The sequence below is a fragment of the Suricata suricatta genome, chromosome 9 (genome assembly GCF_006229205.1).
Source record: "Suricata suricatta isolate VVHF042 chromosome 9, meerkat_22Aug2017_6uvM2_HiC, whole genome shotgun sequence".
Taxonomy (NCBI): domain Eukaryota; kingdom Metazoa; phylum Chordata; class Mammalia; order Carnivora; family Herpestidae; genus Suricata; species Suricata suricatta.
The window spans coordinates 104,760,768-104,782,641 of NC_043708.1; the positions used below are offsets into that span (position 1 = coordinate 104,760,768).

At 36.4% G+C, this 21,874-nt stretch overlaps 1 protein-coding gene across 1 annotated transcript in view; it reads left to right on the forward strand.

The window, feature by feature from the left end:
• MAP2K5 (mitogen-activated protein kinase kinase 5) overlaps window positions 1–21,874 on the forward strand; it is a 264,767-nt gene that overhangs the window by 86,583 nt on the left and 156,310 nt on the right. The window contains exons 10-11 of the mRNA XM_029952259.1: window positions 10,531–10,599; window positions 10,707–10,788. Of these exons, the coding sequence (XP_029808119.1) occupies window positions 10,531–10,599; window positions 10,707–10,788 (151 nt within the window). The remainder of the gene's footprint in view (window positions 1–10,530; window positions 10,600–10,706; window positions 10,789–21,874) is intronic.

Genomic DNA, 21,874 nt, shown 5'->3' on the forward strand with positions numbered 1-21,874 from the left:
GCTAAAAAACTGAACTATTTGGCCTTGCAAGTGCATTATAATGTCTCATAATTTCATACATTTTGAATTACATTTAACCTTGGCTAATATTTAAAATCTTGTGCATGTTTATTATTTGGGTATAACAAGGGGCTAACAGCTGTTTATGAAAAGGATTAAAAACAATTTTAAAGAAAGGACACATTGGGGCTCAGTTGGTTAAGCATCCGACTTTGGCCCAAGTCATGATCTCATGGTTCTTGAGTTCAAGCTCCACATCAGGCTCTTTGCTGACAGCTCAGAGCCTGGAGCCTCCTTGGGATTCTGTATCTGCATCTCTCTGATCCTCCCCTGCTCATGCTCTGTCTCCCTCTCTTTCAGGAATAAATAAACATTTAAAAAAAGAAAAAAGAAAGGACACAATTAAAACAGATCTGCTAAAGTAGAGACTTTGAATAAATGCAAACAGCAGGTGTTTACAAATATGCTATCTACTAGACTTTACCATAAAACTGAGCTTTAGAGCAAGGAGTATATGGTTGTCACTGTATATTCCTAGATTCTGTAATATTTATAAATATACTAGATGTTTAAATTGAGTTGAGTGACTCAGTGATTTAAGAGTAGGTATGATTGGGGTGCCTGGGTGGCTCAGTTAGTTAAGCATTAGACTCTTGACCTGAGCTCAGGTCTTGATCTCAAGGTCGTGAGTTCAAGCCCTGGGTGGGGCTCCATGCTGGGCATGAAGCCTACTTAAAAAAAAAAAGAAAAAAGATATTACTGCTGTGTTGAAACTTCAGGTGAGCTGAATGAATGAATGATTTAAGAGTAGATATAGTTATTCTATTTAAATTTTGAGTTTAGCCCTGAGGTTCATGGCTGCCAATGCAAAAACAAAAACCAAGTAACTTATTTAATAGTCATACTCTAAAAGAAAGAAATGTGCTATTTCTTCAAAACAGGCAGAATTTCTTTTATTAAATCTGATCAGTGTGTTATTTAGTTCCCAAATATCTGGAGATTTGCCAGATGTCTTTCCATTATTGGTTTCTAACTTAAGTCCATTGTGGTCAGAGAACATACTGTCTATAATTGGAATTATTTTAAGTTTTTGAGATTTGTATTATGGCCCAGAATATGAGTTATCTTGGTTAAGTGTTTCCTGTGCACTTGAAACTTGTATAGGATGTTGTATAGATGTCAATTAGATCAAGTTGGTGGACAGTGTTCAAAATTTCTGTATACTTACTGCTCTTTATTTATTTGTTCTGTCAACTATTGAAAGATGGATGTGGAAGTCCTTAGTGATGATGGTGGATTTTCTGTGTTTTTTTTCCTTACAGTTCTTTCATTTTTTACTTTATGTTTTTTGAAAATCTATTAGGCGTAGTTAGGATTATTATGTCTTCTTGATGAACTGGCCCCTTTATTATTTGATTACAGAGGGATGTGTCTTTGGCCATGATACTGTTCTTTGCTCTGAAATCTGCATTGTCTGGTATTAATACAGATAGGTACTACAGCTTATTTTGGCTAGTGTTAGCAAGACACAGCCTTTTACTTTTAACCTGTTACAACTTTTTATTTGAGATAAACTTCTTACAGCCAGCATATAATTGGGTCTTGTATTTTAATCCATTCTCATAATTTCTGCTTTTTAATTGGGATATTTAGACCATTATCGTTTCATGTGATTATTGCTGTGGTTGGATTCAGTTCTACTTGCTCTTTGTTTTCTATCCTGTCTGTGTGTCCTTTTTCTTTAGTGGGTGCTTCAGAGTTTATAGTATATATTTTTAATTTATCATAGCCTACCTTCCAGTAATATTGTACCACTTTTTCTGTAGTTTGAGAACTTGACAGCAGTATACTTTCATTTCCCTCCTCCTGAACTCATTATTATACATTTTACTTTCTCATATTTTATAAACCCCAAAGTGCATTGTTGCTGTTTTTATTTAAATAATTATTTATCTTTTAAAGACATTTCAAAAGTAAGAAAAGGTTTATTTTGCATTTACTCTTGTTTTTACCAGACTGGTGCTCTTCATTTATTCGTGTGGATCTAGACTTTCATCTGGCGTCACTTTGCTTTTGTCTGAAGGAGTTTCTTGTTTTACATTTCTTACAGTCCCATGAGTTTTCTGGTCATGAATTCTTTCAGCTTTTCCATGTCTGAAAAGCATATATTTGACTTTTATTTTTAGAAAATGTTTTCATCAGATAGAGAATTCTAGTTGATTGCTCTTTTCTTTCAACATTTGAAGATTTTGTTTCACAGTCTTCTGGTTTGCATTCTTTCCAATGAAAAGCTTACTATCATTTTAAATCTTTATTGTTCTGTACATCAAAACTGACTTTTCTGCTGCTTTTAGGATTTTTTTCTTTGTCACTAGTCTTATGCAATTTGATGATAATGAACTTTTATGTAATTTTCTTCATGACTCATATACAGTAAAACCTTGGTTTGTGAGCATAATTCATTCTGGAAACATCCTTGTAATCCAAAGCTCTTTGTGTATCAAAGTGAATTTCCCCATAAGAAATAATGGAAACTCAGATGATTTGTTCCACAACCCAAAAATATTCATATAAGAATGGTTACAATACTGTAATATAATATAAAATAATAAAATACAAAATATAAAGAAAAATGAACAAATTAACTTGCATTTACCTTTGAAAACCTTCGTGGCTGGTATGAGGGAGACAAGAGAGGGGAGGGTTACTGTGTAGGACAGCTTTCACTACCCTAACGGAATCGCTGCTGTCTGTTGGCTCAGTGGGATCTTCTGCATGGGGGCCATGGTATATGCTCCCACAGACGTTGACTATAGCATGGTATCAATAAACTCGTGTCATAAACTGTATTTAATGTAACTGGCAATAAGGCAGCAGAGAAAATGATCTTTATCTGCAGGCAGCCTGACCTAGAATAAAGCAAAGCATTCCTAAGCTTACTCTTGTATGGAAAAGCAAAGGACTGTCCATAGGTGCTTTGAAGTGACAAAAAATACGCTAGTGCCCATTGAGGGCACTTTCCAGTGTCCTAAAAAAATTACTGATTTCTGCCAAACACTGTGGCCTGAGACCAACCATCCAAGCATGGGAGGTGATCATCTACAGTCCAGCAGCGAGAGAGAAAACCTTTGGCTCAGTGGTGATCATCTGATGTTTGGGGTCAAGTTAAATTATTAGAAATGCTTGCTCATGTTGCAGAACACTCAACGAAAAAATTACCATCCAAGGTTTTACTGTATTTAGGATTTGTTGAGATTCTTGTCTCTGGATTTTTAGCCTTCATCAACTTTGGGAAAATTTTAGTCATTATACCTCCCCTCCAATTTTGGGAACTTAAATTGCATATGTATTACGTTACTTGAAGTTGTCTCATATTAAAATGATGCTCTGTTATTTGTTTTAGTCTTTTTTTTCTCTCTAATGTGTCATTTTGGTATAGTTTCTGTTGTTAGGTACTCAAGTTCTCATCTGCACTGTGTAATCTATTAATCTTGTCCAGTGTATTTTTCACTTCAGACATTGTACTTTGTATCCCTAAAAGTTTATGTAGGTCTTTTTTACATCTTCCATGTCTTAACATGTTCAGTTTTCCTTCTATTTTCTGGAATATGTGTAATATAGTTATGGAATATGTGGAATATAACTTAATTAATGGTTTTGTCCATTAATTCCAGTGTCATTTGGGGTCAGTTTTGATGGATTACTTTTTCTTCTCAATTTGGGTTATATTTTCTTATTTTTAAAACATCTTTTTTTGAGAGGAGGGGGTACAAGTAAGAGAGAGAGAGAGAATCCCACTAGGGACAGAGAGAGAAGCAGGACTCACCCCCTGTGGGGCTCGAGCTCACCCAATGTGGAACTCAAACTCATGAACTGTCAGATCATGACCTGAGCCAAAGTCAAATGTTTAATGACTGAGCCACGCAGACACCCTAAAGCATCTTATCATTTTTGATTGGATGCCAGTCTTGTCTCATAGACACTAGATATTTTTGCATTGCTATAAATATTCTCCTGGTTATTCTGAGATGCTATTTAGTGACTGTGAAACAGTTTGATCCTTTTAAAACTTGCTCTTCAGTAAGCTTTATTAGATGAGACCAGCCCAGTGGTTAGTTGAGAACTTACTTACCTTACACAAGTAAGGTGACAGTCTTCTGAATCCTCCACCAGTGCCCTGACAATTACGAGGGTTTCCACCCTGTTTGGTGGGAGCACAAATTCTTCCTGCCTAGTGTGAGGTCCAGAAATTTTTCTCTGGTCTTTCTGGCAGTTCTTTTCCTGGCCTCGGTGTTAGTTTCCTGATGTCCAGATGCTGATTGATCATTAATCCACTGAAGACTCCTTAGCACATCCACTCTCCCTTTGGTGTTCTGCCAGGGAACTCTAGCTGCTATGGCCTCCTCACACCCCAGTTCCATGTCTTCAACTTATGGAGATGGCTGAGCTTAGCATGGATTCCTTCCCTACACGGGGGCCTAGACAGTCTCTGGTCAGTAAGCTGGACAGTCATAGGACTCCTCTCCTTTGCTCTCTGTCTCTCAAGGGTCACTGTCCTGTTTTAACTATTGTCAACGTCTGGAAGCCTGTTAATTTTTCTGGATTTGGTTTCGTTTTGGATCTCTTCCTTCCTCGTCACCTCTTCAGTCCAGATGCTTCTTTTGTTTCTTGTCAGACACTGACCAATGTTTAAACTGTTCTCACAGAAATAGAAGCTACCATTTGTTGATCATTTATACTGTTCTTAGTGCTCCATATATGTTTTTCTCATTTAATTATTAATTAATTAATAAATGGTTTGCCCATGGGCACTGGGGTAGCTCAGTTGGTTGAGCATCCAGCTCATGATCTCATGGTTCATGGGGTTCAAGCCCTGTGTTGGGATTCACTCTCTCTCTGCTCCTCTCCCATTCACGAGAGTGTTCTCTCTCTCTCTCCCCACCTCTCAAAATAATAAACTTTAAAAATAAATAGCTTGCCCAAGGTCCCGTAACTAATAAGTAATAGAACCAGGATTTGAAGTCAGGTAAGTCTTCCCAGGTTCATGCTCCCAACCTATGTACTGTATTGCTGTTCACGACCCTCAGACTTGGCTCCCTAAAGCATAGTTCTGGTCTCATTTCTTCCCCTCTCAGAGGCTCCAGAAGCTCTATGTAACTCCCAAATAAACTAAGAACTCTCTGGGGTGGAACTCAAGATCTCACACATGATGTCATCAGCCTACTTTTATAGCATTATCTTATGTGCCTGAATGCTGTGCTTCTTTTAAGTTGAACTCCTTGCTTTATCTGAACCCAGGTACTTTCACACTTCAGCACTTTGATTCACATATTTTTCTCTAATTAGAATGCTTTCACCCATGTCTCTACCTGTCAAAATTCTTAACACCCTTCAAGGGTCAGCTCCAAAGCCTGCTCCTCTATTGAACTTACTTAGATAAATTCTGTCACATATGGTCTATCTATCACTCACTCACTTTGTCCTTTGAAACTCTCTAGAATTCCCTGTATGTGTCTCTTGTGGATGTTATCACATACTGCCTTGTATTTGGCTGTTAATATACATGTGCCTTCCCTCTCTTACATTGAAAGAAATCTCTTTGTAAGTAAAGAACAGATCTTATTTATCTTCTTGTCTTACTCATTGAATCATGCTGAACTTTGCATTTGGGCCTCGGCAGAGCTCTACCTGTAATAACTAGGTGTTCAACACATAATTTGTTAAGTGACTGAATAGATAAATTTGGTTCTTTCATTCGTTCTTTAGTTCATTCATTCATCTTTTGAAGTAGCATCTTGAAAGCAGGTTCAGCTCACATACAAAATATCCCATAGTGTTCTTTGTATGGGCCATTGCTCTCACCCAGAGTAGTTCTTAGCTTTTTTTTTTTTTTATATTAAAGGGTGAAATGAAAGGTTAAGAGTTAGAAGTGCATTTGATCTTTTCCTGACCCTCTCCTGACTTTTGTGTGACTTCAAGCATGTCACTTGAACCTCTCGGTGACCTCAGCTGCCAAACGGGGCTGCCTCATGTCACAGAGGGATTGCGAAGAGCAGCAAATCACAGTCCTTGTCTAAACAGAATCACCTGCAGGGCTCTGACTCCTGCATAGAATGATGAGGGAAATTTAATTTCCCAAGTCAAGTGGTCAGTTGGACCAACACTTTGAATGTCTGTGGGAACAGTCAGATGAAAGTCCTTGAAAATCTGTTACTTTTCTCTTCCTACTCAAAATATTTGTATTTTTTATACTTTTAAATGTTCTTATGTTTTAGGCCAACAAAAGAGTTTTGTAGTGTTTCCCCTTTCAGACTTCAAAGGTGGGAAATCATTACTTCAGATATTTTAAGAAGCAAGTTGAATTTTGGGAAAAATAGAAATACTTCGGATTTTTATTTTATACCACTGAATTTAGAGAAATTTCTACCTTAAAGAGAACATTTTGAAAAATGCTAACCATATTTTAAAGATAACTGTTTGATAATGACTGTAACTCACAAAATGTGTTTCTAACTAGCTATATTTTAGGAGGAAGGGTGTAGATACACAAGACAGTCGCAAACACGTAGAGCAGAAAGCAAATAAAAATACTGTTAGCCATCTTGCATACAGAACCTTTTTTATCATTAATGTATTCTGTACAATCCTTCAAAGAGTACAGCTTAATAGATTTCCTAATATTTTTTATTTCCAATTGGGAAAAAGTCATCTAACAGGAAATTTCTTAGCTTGTATATAGCATGTGCTGATTATCATTCTTTGACTGCTTTGGGTTTCTGCTGCTTTTAAACTAGCATTTAAATGGATCATTTGATTAATCATTTGTATACTGACTGTAATCCTCCCAAATTTCCTTTCTGAGTTGTACATACTGTAAAAGACAATTATGTCGCCACAGATTAAATAAGCGAATTAAAAAAGAATAGAGGCTTAATTTGACCTGTGATTTTGCTCTCCTTCCCTTTAGTGGAGCGTGTGCCACTCCAGCAAATAAATGAAGTCATCCATGACAGCTTGTGATGAATTGCCGTATTTATACTGTATATTTTAATAGCCTCACACTAATTTAAATTGAGCACAGAGTAAATTATAATTCAGTCACTTGACTGCTTAGATTTAACTTGACAACTCATCCTTATTTGTCCTGGAGGTGTAGTGGAAAACAGCGGAAATGTGCTCAGGTATTTCAGTTTCTCACTTAACCCTTTCTCCGTGAAATGCTTCATGTGCATGTATGTCTTCTCCTGTTGGAGAAATTCAGCTCTTTCTAAGGAAAAAAATAAGAATAATGAAGACTCGGGGAGTCCACACTTACCGTGCACTTCAAAAAGAAAATTAGTATTTGCCATGCTTTTTTCCATGGCTTTCAAATAAGGAATTGGACTTATTTTTAGCAGTTTAAAAGCTCACTCACAGGAATGCCCAGGGGAAGGAGAATTAACCTTCTACCTAGAGTGCCAAGTCTCCCAGAAAATAGAATAGCATTGCAGTAGAGTTATTTTGAGGTGAATTTTACTTTCCCTCTTAAGTTCCAGAAATTACTTTATTCACTTTTGACCGTAATGGAATTGCCATGATTCTGGACCATAACAAATACCAAGAATGATCAAGACCCATTAGAATGCAATGGATTGGCCCTACAAATATAGTACTACTTGCTACATCTTAGGTCAGTGTGGTACTTTTATTTATTTTCCTGTTTATGTCTTTGGTCTTCACTTCAGTTGTAAAAACCAAGCAATCCACTTCCTTCCTGTCTAGAAACAGTTTCTTCTTTAGAAGATTATAGTCGTAAGAAGCACTTTAATGAAATTCCCCATCACTAACGGGCACTTCCGTGAGGAAGACCTGTGCTGGGTGTGGTGGGTAGAGGGGGGTGGACCAGAGAAAGATGCCTTGACCTTGCAGGGCTTGTAACCACTGTGCTCTCTAAGGCCTATGGTTTCAGGAGGTGAGGCATGAATGCCAAGGCAGAATATGATAAGGAGAACTATCAAGGGCCATAGCTAGAAATAAATTCTGCTAGAGGGCTTTGGGGCTGGCTTCATGGAGGTGGTGGCAGCATTCAAGCTCAGTCTAAAAGATAGAAAAGGTTTTACAATGGGTGCCTGTGTGGCTCAGTTGGTTAAGCGTCCCGACTCTTGATTTTGGCTCAGATCGTGATCTCGCAGTTTATGAGATCGAGCCCCACATTGGGCTCTGCACTGAATGTGAAGCCTGCTTAAGATTCTCTCTCTCTCCTCCATCTTCCTGCCTTTGCTCATGCACATGTTCACTCTTTCAAGAAAAAAAAAAGAAGAAGAAGAAGGAAAGAAAGAAAGGAAAGGAAAAAGAAATGTAATTACTAACTGTGGGGTGGTGTGAGGAAGCACAACTCAAGTGCAGGGATTATCAAGGCCAGAAATGAGGAGAGCACAGGACCTGTGTGTGGACCCCAGTACAGAGCACCTAGTTTCTACATTGGTGGGAGGGTGGTGAGCACAGCTGCCTTCCACATCATCTGGTTTCACATGAGAATTGGGTGTGTTGTAGGGAGTAGTGAGGAAAGCAGTTAGAATAACTAGATTGTGGAAGAGTTCTTTGAATGTCATGCTAGAGTTATGCTAATGTTATGCTAGGACATGGGAACCTAATTAAGGATTTTGATCAAAGGAATAATGTGTTTAACGCCAGTAGTTTGGGGTTAATTGTAAGCTGTTGTCTGGCAATGGTGAACCCTGTCATTTCTGGGTTGGGGGGCCTGGAGATGCAGTATATCTTACTGCATCATGGTCGTACTGAGTAGTCGTACTGAGTACAGAATAAATGGCATTTTTGAAACCTTAGATAAGTGGTTCTGAACCTTACTGTGGAGTAGAAATCAGCTGGAGAGTTTTTAAAAAATATTAAGATGTGGGCCCAACCCAAGATTGATTCCATTATTCTAGGGTAAGGTCTGTGCACAAAGATTTCTGTGGAGCACCCTCATATATTTATATAAATATCTTTATATAGAAGTAATGATAACGTGAGGCTGGGGTTGAGAACCACTACTCTAAGGTAAATAACAAGTTCATTCCTTTTAGCAGTTTTTGGGGGTGAAAGATTCTCTGTACTCGATGCAGTGGTGTGAAGAGTTCTGATATTTGATGGCACAGAATTGAAACAACACTAGATGAATTAATTTTGTCGCTAAGTTTTATATAGGAACAAAAATGTAAGTGAATATTGTTGGCAAATGACTATTGATCGGGAGAAACGTTTAAATGTTTCTTGGCAGTTCTGTATTACACTTACAATCAGGTTTAGTGAGAGCTTTTGTAAATAACCCTAAAGCAAACTCTTGATAGAAACTGGCCGTGCCTCTTTCCCCCTTCCCTTTCCCCTTCCTCAGATGGATGTCAGCACTATAAAATGTGTGTTTTAGAATTATCCTCTTCTTTCCATGCTCTGTCAGCAGTTTGCAATTCATAATTTATAGTTTTCCCCCCAGTATGAGTGTATATATTCTGCAGTCGTAACCCAAAATGTAGTTCAGTATTGGATGGTATAGAACTGTATTATCATGGTAATCGTGAATGTTAAGTTTTTATCTAGAAATGTCTGGAGTCAGAAACTCTGCCACAAATCTTAAAAATTGCCTTTCACCTATTTTATTCTCAGCACTGTCTTTTTTAAGTAAAAACAATTTCCCTTGAATTGGCTTCACTGAACTGTTAAGTAAAATTTGAACAGTTGATGGTCTCTTTTCTTAAGGAATGAGTGTTTGAAATAAACTAGAATTGATTCTAGGTAAGTTTGTAAATTGTTTTACATTTCTGTGTCATGAATCTGACTCAGTGGTTGATGCGTTAAGGAAAACCATAAACCACCCCTGGACGTTTTCAAAAGTGCACAGTCTTCAGAGTCAGGGAGGGACCTTGACATTGCCAGATTATGTGGCTTCTCAGAACCTTGGTTTTCTCCTTGTAAAGAAGAGGATTAGATGAAGTCATTTCTGTGCTTCCTTCAAGCCCCAGTGTTTTTTACAGTATTAGCAAAGAAACGTGAGTGAAGACCATAAAAAGATGGTGTATTTAAAAAAATCCTTATTTCTCATAACTAAAGAGCCTACTTTGTGTCTTTTTACTCATCATCCTCTCTGCATTTTGCCTTGTATCTGAATTACAAGACGGTTTTGTTTTGTTTTTTTTAATGGTTTCAGGGTCATTCCTTTCTTCCCCTTCTGGAAATAACCAATGTGGCCAAAATAGAGTGTATAAATTAAGGGTGTTATAACTTAACTGACTTTTAAAGCCATTAATACTGACCTTTGAGACCTGGCTTTCTCCTTGGTCCCATCAATCACTTCTCTACCACCTCCCCCAGTACAAAGGGTTAGGCAGATGTAGATACACTTTATATTCCTGGGAGTTATGGTGGTGGAGAGGAGAAAGGGGCGATGAATAGAGGAAATACCTTATTTTTTCTTTTTATCTTTCACAGTGCATACAGCTGTATTTAATTTAAAGGTGAATATATGTGTGAATGTTGACTCCTTTCTGTATTTAGGTCATACTGCTAGATATTACACTGGAACTTCAGAAGCAAATTATGTCTGAATTGGAAATTCTTTATAAGGTAATTTTTTTCTTGGTCTTTTTTTTTTTTTTACAAAGCATCTTGTGGTATTGACTTGCAGGTGGGTTGTTTTTTTTTTAACTATTTTTGTCTTATTTTTGTTACAGTGTGATTCATCATATATCATAGGGTTTTATGGTGCATTTTTCGTAGAAAACAGGATTTCAATATGTACAGAATTCATGGATGGTGAGTTTTCCTTATTATAATACTTTCAAAATAACTTGGGAGGTAGAATGCTTTAAAACCTGATTCTGATATAGTTGTCAAGTAGGATTTAAAATAATTAAAATATACCAATAATGACCTCCTTTGTACTCTAAAACATCTAGTGTTAGAGGTTCCTGGTGTTAAATATTTACAGCTGAGCTATAGTTTCAAGAATGTAATTTCATTTACTTTTATTGAAAATTTAAATAGAGCAGATTAAATGCTGGCCTAATCGGTGGTTTGATATTTGATTCTTCCATATAATCTGTCTTTACTTGCAAAACAGATGTTCTGTTCTTTTTATGTTTCAATAGCCAAAACAGATTTTCTTTTAAAGAAATCTATTAACCCAATGTCCTGTGTCTTTTAGAAAGAAATCGGTTCTTAATTGCAAGATAAGAAATTGTTTTTCAACACAGCTGTTTAGCCAAGATGTGTCTAGTTTTCTTTGGACTCTAGCCCTTTCCTTTCATCTGTATTTTTCACTCATTTCTATTTTGGTAATTCCTTCTTGATCTGAATATTATGGCAAAATGTAGATTTCTTGGTATCCTATTCCTGAAATAAAGTATATTGTTATTTTAAATCAAAAAAGTCTTTAGATTTTATATATTTAGTTTTTCAGTTTGTATCCCATCAAAATGCAACATTTTTTAAAGTTTATTCACTTATTTTGAGAGAGTGAGTGTGTGTGCACATGAGAAAGGGGGAGGGAGGGAGGGAGGGAGAGAGAGAGAGAGAGAGAGAGAGAGAGAGAAAGAGAATCCCAGGCAGGCTCTGCACTGTCAGCATGAAGCCCATTGTGGGTCTTGAACTCACAACTCTGAGATAATGACCTGAGCCAAAATCAAGAGTCAGGTGCTTAACTGACTGAGCCACTCAGGTGTCCCTCAGCGTTTTTCTTGTATACTTAGTTTATCTGGCGGATTCTTAATCACCATAAAAGTCACATTTTGATGTATACAGTTCATCGGTTTTGAGTATATTCAGAAGGTTGTACAAGCTCACCATCGCTAATTCCAAAACATTTTTATCACCCGAGAAACAAACCCCTTAGCCATTAGCAGCCCCTCGCTATTCCCTCTGTACTCTAGTCCATAGCAACTGCTAATCTACTTTCTGTTTCCAGATTTCCTTATTTTGGACTTTTCATTTAAATGGAATCATGCAGGATATGGGCTTTCTGTTTGGCTTTTTATTTTATTAAAAACATTTTTTTTTAGTATTTATTAATTTTTTTGAGAGAGTGCACATAAGCAGGGAAAGGGTAGAGAGTGAGGGAAACAGAGAATCTGAAACAGGCTCCATGCTGTCGGGGGCTTGAACCCATAAACTGTGAGATCATGACCTGAGCCAAAGTCGGACACTCAACCAACGAGCCACCAAGGTGCCCTGTGGCTTCTTATACTTAGTGTAATGTTATCAAGGTTTCCATGTTGTAGCATGTATCAGTACTTTATTCCTTTTTATGGCTGAATAATAACCCATTGGGTGGACATACCACATTTTCTTTACTCAGTTAGCAGTTGATGGACATTTGGGATGTTTCCACCTTCGGGCAGTTGTGCATAATGCTGCTTTTTATGTTAGTATGCAGGTTTTTGGTGTAGATATATATTTTCAGTTCAGTATATACCTAGGAGTTAAATTGCTCAGTTGTTTGATAACTGTAATTTTTTTGAGGAACTGCCAAACCATTCCATTCTGTTTCACACCGGTTTGCATTCACAGCTGCAATGTATGAGAGTTCTAATTCCTCCACATCTTTGTCAACACTTGTTATTGTGTATCTTTTTTATTATAGCCTGTGAGAAATGGTATGTCTTTATTTTGATTTAGATTTCCCAATGGCTAATGACAGTGACAATATTTCCATGTGCTTTCTTGGCCATTTGTATATCTTTCTGGAAGAAATGTCTATTCAAATCATTTGTTTATTTTTACATGGGTTACTTGTGTTTTGATTGTTGAATTGTAAGAATTTTGTATGTATTCTGGATACTAGTATCTTACCAAATGTATGATTTGCAAATATTTTCATCCATTCTGAGTTGTGTTTTCATTTTCTTGATAGTGTCCTGTGAAACACAGAAGGTTTTTTTTTTTTTAGTGTTTATTTTGAGAGACAGACAGACAGAGCATGAATGGGGGAGGGGCAGAGAGAGAGGAAGATACAGAATCCAGAGCAGGATCCAGGCTCCGAGCTGTTAGCACAGAGCCTCATAAGGGGCCCAAACTCAAGAACCATCAAATTATGACCTGAGCCGAAGTTGGAAACTTAGCCAGCTGAGCCACCTAGGCTCCCCTGAAGCACAAAAGTTTTAAAATTTGATGAAGTTCAGCTCATCTGTTTTTTCTTTGGGGGCTTGTGCTTTAGATGTCATAAATATGAAACTATTGTATGATCCAAAGTCATGAATGTTTATACCTCTTTTCTTCTAAGAGTTTTATAATTTTCATTCTTATATTTAAGTTCTTGATCTATTTTGAGTTAATTTTTACATGTGATATTGAGCCCAGATTCATTCTTTTTCATGTCAATATCCAGTTGTCCTGGTACCATTTGTTAAAAAGATTATTCTTTCTCGTTGAATTTTCTTGGCACTCTTGTCAAAAACTTATAGACCATGAAATGTATGTCTGGACTCTCAGTTCTATTCCATAGATCTATTTGCCCATCCTTGTGGCAGTACCAGACTGTACTTGATTACTTTTTTGTTAATGTTTATACATTTATTTTTGAGAGATAGAGAGCACAAGCAGGGGAGGAGCATAGAGAGAGAAAGAGGAGACACAGAATCCAAAGCAAGCTCCAGGCTCTGCGCTGTCAACGCAGGGCCCGATGCGGAACTCAAACTCAACAAACTGTGAAATTATGACCTGAGCGAAAGTTGGACACTGTTTAACAGATAAGCCACCCAGGCACCCTGTACTTTTACTTTAGTATTCTATGTTACTTTAGCTTTGTAGTAAGTTTTGAAATTAAGAAGTGGGAGTATGCTGATTTTATTCTTTTTCAAGATTGTTTTAGCCTTTCTGGGTCCCTTGCATTTTCATACGAATTTTACAGTCAGCCTGCCAAATTTGCACATACAATAAAAATCCAGTTAAGATATTGGTACAGATTGCAGTGAATCTGTAGATCACTCTGAAGAGTACTATCGTCTTAACAATATTAAGTCTTATTCTTCATAAACACAAAGTATCTTTCCATTTATTTAGATCCTCTTTAATTTTTTCAGTGGTATTTTATAGTTTTTAGTATTCATTTTGCAGTTCTTTCTTTAAATTTATGCATAAATATTTTTTGGTGCTATTATAAATTGAACTTTTAATTTCAATTTTGGATTGTTCATTGCTAGTGTATAGAAATATAAATGATTTTTGTATATTGATCTTGTATCCTGCTACCTTGCAGAATAAATTTGTTAATTGTTTAACAAATCCTAAACAAATTGTTTCTCAATCCTAATAGATTTTTGTAGTTTTCTTAGGATTTTTCTGTATAGATCATGTCATCTGCAAATAGACATAGTTTTACTTCTTTCTTTCCAATCAAATGCTTTTAATTTCTTTTCCTTGCTTAATTACCCTAGCTGGAACTTTCAGTACGATGTCAAATAGAGGTGGTGTGAACAGACACTTTTCTTTTTCTCCTGATCTTAGATGGAAAGCTTTTAGTCTTTCACAATTAAGTCTGATGTTAGTTGTGGGGTTTTAGTAGATGTCCTTTATCAGGTTGTCAAAATCTGCTTCTCTTCCAAGTTTGTTGAGTATTTTTATCATGAAAGTGCATTCGATTTTCTCAGTGGCTTTTCTGTGTTTGTTGAAATGACATGATTTTAAAATCCATTTTTCCATAATTCCATAATTAAATCCATTATTCCATAATAGTGTTATATTAATTGACTTTTGCATCTTGAACCAATTTTGTATTCCTAAGATAATTCCAATTGGTGGTGATGTATAATGCTTTTTATAAAGCTGGATTCAGTTTGCTAGTATCTCATTGAGGATTTTTATATTTATATTCTTAAAGAATATTGGTCTAGTTTTCTTTTCTTTTAATGTCCTTGTCTGGTTGTGGTATCAGGATAATTCTGACCTCAAAGGGGTTGGAAAGCATTTTTTTTCCTCTTCTAGTTTTTGGAATAGTTTATGATGGATTAATGTTAATTTTTCTTTAAACATTAGGTAGAATTCGCCAGTGAAGCCATCTGGTCCTGGGGTTTTCTTTGTGAATCATTTTTTATGGTCAAGTGGCATCTGTTGCCGATTATCAGGAGAAATCCAAGCACTCCTGCCCACTGCATCTTAGTTTGGAGTTGCCAAGAAGAGCACAGTGCAGCGCAGCACTGGAGTTAACAGTGCCTTACCTAAGAAAAAGAGACACAGCAAGATCAGTGTGGGAGTATGTGTTCCCTGTGGCCAACGGCAGGTCCTTCCTGGCAGCCTGTACAGGGCTGTTGGCCTACACACACTCCTCATGCTGCAGCAAAAGGACCCACCCTACTTTTTTGGTGTCAGAAGTGCTGAAAGCTGGGGACATGCCTGAAGGCCATTGACACACATGCTTAAGCAGGACAAAGGAGTACACACTGAATCTGAAACAGGGAAAAATAGTCCAAACATAGAGGTAAGCCCACCACAGGCTATGCGGGCTCTTTATCTGCTAGTGAGCAAGTGTTCCAGACCCAAGGCCCATTGTTATGTGGCCATGGGTTCAAAGAACAGTGTACCTAAGACTGTCTTTCCCAACAGTATTTTTTAATTGTAGCATATAACGCATATAACATATAATTTACCATACTACCCATTCTTGAGTGTGTAGTTCATAACTAGTAAGTACATTCATATTACTCTACACATACACTCAACTCATGCCACCACTCATCTCCAGAACTCTTTGCATCTTGCAAAACCGAGACTCTGTACCCATTAAACAGCGACCTCTCATTGCCTCCTAACCGCAGCCCTTGACAACTAGCATTCTGGTTTTTGGTCTGCATGAATTAGACTACCCTGGGTACCTCGTTTCAGTGTAATCATGCAACATTTGTCTTTCTGGGTCTGGCTTATTTCACTTTGCATAATGTCCTCAGGGTTCATCCCATGCTGTGGTGTGTGTCTGATTTTTTTTTTCGTTTTAAGACTGAATAATATTTGTGAGTACTTTTTTGATTACTAATTATAGGTAGTTATAGGTTTATTCAGAATATGATTTGACAGTTTATGATAGTTTGTAGCTTTCTAAAACTTTGTCCATTTCATTTACATCATCTGATCTGTTGAAATACAGCTGTTCCTAATAGTACTTTATAATCATTTAAATTTCTGTAAAGTTGGTATTAATTTTCCTTCTTTCATTCTAGATTTTAGTAATTTCAGTCTTTTCTCTCTCTCTCTCTCTCTCTCTCTCTCTCTCTCTTTTTTTTTTTTGGTCAGTGTAGCTAAAAGTTGGTCAGTTTCTTTGTCTTTTTCAAAGAGCCAACTTTTGGTTTCTTTGATTTTTCTCTATTGTTTTTCTCTGCTTTAATATTTATTTCTTCTTGTACTAGCTTTGGGTTTAGTGTGCTCTTCTTTTTCTAGTTTTTTAGGGTGCAAAGTGAGAATATTGATTTGAGATCTTTATTCATGTAGCCATTTGCAGCTATACATTTCCCTCTAAGTACTGCTCTAGCTGCATCCTAGAAGATTTGGTATGTTGTGTTTTTATTTTCATTTATTTCAAAGTTTTTTCTAATTCCCCACAAAGGAGAAATCCCTTGCATTTTCTTTTTTGACCTCCATTAGGAGTGTGTCATTTTCCACATTGAATGACCTTCTTTTGTTGATTTCTTTTAAATTTTTTTTAACATTTATTTATTTTTGAGGGACAGTATGATCAGGGGAGGGGCAGAGAGAGACACACACACACACAGAATCCAAAGCAGGCTCCAGGCTCTGAGCTGTCAGCACAGTGCCCAACACAGGGCTCAAACCCACAAACCATGAGATCATGACCTGAGCCGAAGTTGGGCGCTTAACCAACTGAGCCATACAGGCACCCCTGTTGTTGATTTCTAATGTGCTAATATTAATTATTCTGTTGTTGATTTCTAATGAACTAATATCTATGAACTAATATTCCTTTGAGGTCAGAGAACATACTTTGTATGACCTCGGTTCTTTTAAATTTATTGAAGTTTGTTTTATGGCCTAATATTATCTATTCTGGAGAATAATTCATGTATACCTGAGAAGAATGTATTCTGCTCTTGTTCGGTTAGATTTTCCTTAAATGTCTGTTAGGTCTAGTTGATTTATAGTGTCTTTAAGTATTTTATTTCCTTGTTGATCTTCAGTTTAGTTCTATTTATTATTGAAAGTGGGATATTGAAAGGATGCCTAGGCTCAGTTAGTTGAATATACAACTTTAGCTCAGGTAATAATCTCATATTTCATTGGTTTGAGCCCTGTGCCAGGCTCTGTGCTGATGGCTCAGAGCCTGGAGCCTGCTTCAGAGTCTGTGTCTGCCCCTGTCTCTGCCCCAACCCTGCTCATGCTCTGTCTGTCTCTCTCTCTCTCTTTCTCTCTCTCTCAGAAGTAAATAAACATCAAAAAAAAATTTTTTTTAAGAAAGTTGAACTCTCCAACGAATATTTTTTGTTTGTATGTTTCTCCTTCAATTCTGTAAATTCATGCTTCATATATTTTGGCATTGTGTTGTCAGGTGCATATATGTTTATAGTTGTTATATCTTCATGGTAGACTGACTCTTCAATCCTTATAAAATGTGTGTTTAGTTATATATTTGTCTAAAATTCTATTTTGTCTAATATTAGTGTAGTCATCCTAACCCCCACCCCCAATGATTCTTATTTGCTTGTTCTATCTTTTGCCACTGTTTTGCCTTTAACTTATTTAGGTCTGTGAACCCAAAATGCATCTCTTATAGACATCATAGAGTTCGGTCATTTTTTAATCTATTCTGCCAATCTGTCAGGGTTTACTTCATTTACATATAATATAATTACCAGCAATATCTGCCATTCTACTACTTGTTTTCTTTAGTCGTATTCTTTTATGTTCTTCTGTTTATTCATTACTGCTTTCTTTTTGTTAAATAGATATTTTTTAATGTATTGTTTACATTCTCTTGTGATTTCTTTTACTGTATTTTTTGAATTATAGTTTTGGTTTTCCTAGAGATTATAATTAACATCTTAACTTGTAACAACTTACTTCAGATTAATATCACCTTTTTTCAAGTCTATAAAATTGTGCTCCTATATAGCTCCATTCTGTACTCCTGCTTTGTGCTATTACTGTCTTATAAGTTACATCTTTATAAGTTGTGTATTTACTAATGCAGATTTATACTTATTACTTTATGTAGTTATATTTTTTTAAGTTTCTTTTCTTTTTTTTTTTTTTTTTTTTTAGAGAGAGAGAGAGGAAGGGAGGGACTGAGGGGCAGAGAGAAGAGGCGAGAGAGAATGAATCTTAAACAGACTCTGTGCTGACAGCATGGAGCCTGACATGGGGCTTGACCTGTGAGATTATGTCCTGAGCTGAATTCAAGAATCAGACATTCAACCAATTGAGACAGTCAGGCGCTGATGATTGGACAGAGATTTTTGTAAATGCTTGGAGTAGTAAGTTTCCTTGTTTTTGCTGAGGGGTGTTCCATGTATGTTTGGGGCAGACCTTCAACACTCACCCAGGCAGTTGATAACTTTGTCCTAGTTTTTGCTTCCTGCCAGTACCTGCCAGAGCCCCTTCAGAGCCTTCTGCATTCACACAGCCTTCTGCATGCACATATCCTAGATTCCCAAGAATATGGTAGAATTTTTCAAAGCCTCTATGGACATCGCATTTTCTGATTTCCTCTTAAGATTTTTGTTTAGCTAGTTGTTTACCCCAGCTGTTATCCATTGTCTCAGTCAATGGCAGCCTATAAGTCAGGTTGCATAAGGACAACATTGCCAGGAGGGTCTTCCAGGGAAACCACCAGAAAGTTCAAAGATAAAACTTTTCTGAGAACCTGGATTTGAAGGCGCACCAACTCAGTCCTCCCTGTCCAGTGCCTCCCTGGCTGCCGTGTTCCCTGGGTTTGCAGGCTGCTGCTTCGCAAGGCCTCTGTGAAGCTGGAGAAGAGGCACTGGGAACAGGGCAACTTAAAATGCCACAAATCTCTAATAAATGATTTCTGGGTTGCTGCAGTCCTTTTACTCATTTCCAGAGTTCTGAAAAGATGGATTCTGACAATTTTTGCCTATTTCTTTATTGCTTTTGTGAAGAAGAGAATGTTCAATGTTCCTTACTCTGTCATTTTTGCTAATGTCACCTTCTAGTTACATTTTTAATTCTTTTTTTAAAATTTCATTTTATGTTAATTCCAGTAGAGTTAAGATATGTGTTTTATTGGTTTCAGGTGTACAATATAGTGATTCAGCAATTCCATATATTACTGGGTGCTCATCACAACTGCACTCCTAAATCTCTATCACCTACATCCCCCACCCCCCACCACCTCCCCTCTGTAACCATCAGTTTGTTCTCTACAGCCAAGATTCTGTTTCATGGCTTATTTGTCTCTGTCTTTTTCCCCTTGCTCATTTGTTTCATTTCTTAAATTCTACCTATGAGTGAAATCATAGCATATTTTTCTTTCTTTGGATGACTTATTTCCCTTAGCATTGTACTCTATAGCTCCATCTCTATTGTTGTGAATGGCAATATTTCATTCCTTTTTGTGGATGGATAATATTCCAGTGTGTGTGTGTGTGTGTGTGTGTGTGTGTGTGTGTGTGTACACATATGTATACATTTAGGCTCTTTACATAATTTGGCTATTGTTGATAATGCTGCTATAAACACAAAGGTGCATATATCTTTTCAAATTAGCATTTTTGTATTGTTTGGGTAAATACTCAGTAGTGGAATTACTGGATCATATGGTAATTCTGTTTATAATATTTTTTGAGGAAACTCCATACTGTGTTCTACAGTGGCTTTATCAATTTGCGTTCCCACCAACAATGAAAGAGAGTTCCTTTTTCTCTACATCCTCACCAATACTTGGTGTTTCTTGTGCTGTTGATTTTAGCCATTCTGAAAGGTGTGAGGTATTATCTCATTGTAGTTTTGGTTTGCATTTCCCTGATTGTGAGTGATGTTGAGCATCTTTCCATGCATCTGTTGGCCATCTGGATGTCTTCTTTGGAGAAATGTCTGTTTATGTCTTCTGCCCATTTTTAATTGGATTATCTGTTTCTTGGGTGTTGATTTGTAGTTCTTTATATATTTTAGATACTGACTTTTTTTGGCTATGTAATTTGCAAATATTTGCAAATATATTCTCTAGGTTGCCTTCTAGTTTTATTGATCACTTCCTTCACTATGCAGAAACTTTTTATTTTGATGTAGTCCCAACAGTTTATTTTTGCTTCTATTTCTCTTATGTCAGAGGACATATCTAGAAAAATGTTGCTATGGCCAATATCAGACCTCATTGCTTGTGTTCTAGGACTTTTATGGTTTTAGGTCTCATGTTTAGGTGTCTAATTCATTTTGAATTTATTTTTGTGTATGGTATAAGGAAGTGATCCAGGTTCTTTTGCATGTTGCTGCCGAGTTTTGTTAAAGAGACTGTCTTTTTCCCATTAGTTTTTCTTCCCTGCTTTGTAAAAGATTAATTGATCGAATAGTTGTGGGCTTATTTCTGGGTTTTCTGTTCTGTTCTGTTTTGATGCCAGTACCATACTGCTTTGGTTACTATAGCTTTGCAATACAACTTGAAGTCTAGAATTGTGATGACTCCAGCTTTTTTTTGTTTGTTTGTTTTTTGGTTTTTGGTTTTTTTGGTCAAAACTGCTTTGGATTTGGGGTTTTTTGTGGTTGCATATACATTTTAGGATTTTTTTGAGCCCTAGTTTTGTGAAAAATTTTGCTGGTGTTTTGATAAGGATTGCATTAAATCTATAGATTGCTTTGTAAATTACTTTTACAATATTTATTTTTTCCAATCCATAAGCATGGAATGTCTTAAACATGGAACATTCTCCAGAATAGATCATATATTAGGCCACAAAACATGTCTCAACAAATTAAAAAGATCATGCATCTTTTCTGAGTACAGTGTTATGAACCTAGAAATCAACCACAAGAAAATATCTGGAAAGACCACAAATACATGGAGGTTAAATAACATGCTACTAAACAATGAATTGATCAACTAAGAAATCAAAGAAGAAATCTAAAAGTACATGGAAACAAATGAAAATGAAAACAGTGGTCCAAAACCTTTGGGATGCAACAAAAGTGGTTCTAAGAGGGAAGGTTACAGCAGTGCAGGCCTACTTCAAGAAATAAAAGAAATCTCAAACAACTTAACCTTACAACTAAAGGAGCTAGAAAAAGAACAACAAACAAGACTGAAAAGAAGGAAATAATAAAGATTAGAGCAGAAATAAATGACACAGAAACTACAACAAACAAATAAACTATAGAACAAATAAATGACCAGGAGCTGGTTCTTTGAAAATATAAACAAAATTCATAGACTTCTAGCCAGTCTCATCAACAACAAAGAGAAAGGACTCAAATAAATAAAATTACAAATTAAAGAAATACAGCTGTAAGAGAATACTATGAAAAACCTAGAGGAAATGATAAATTTTTGGAAACATATAACCTACCAAAGCTGCAGCAGGAAGAAAAAAAGATTGAGTAGACCAGTTACCAGCAATGACATTGAATCAATAATAAAAAAAAACTCCCAGTGAACAAAAGTCCAGGACCAGATAGCTTTACAAGCAAATTCTACCAAATATTTAAAGAATAGTTAAATATAAACTCCCAAAAGGAGAATATAAATTCCCAAAAGGAATAGAAAATTTGAACAGACCCATAACCAGTATAGAAACTGAATTAGTAACAAAAAAAAAATCTCCCAAAAAACAAGAGTCCAGGGCCAGATGGTTTTCCAAGAGAATTCTACCAAACATTTAAGGAAGAGTTAACACCTATTCTCTTGAAGCTATCCCCAAAAAAAAGAAATGGAAAGAAAACTACCAAACTC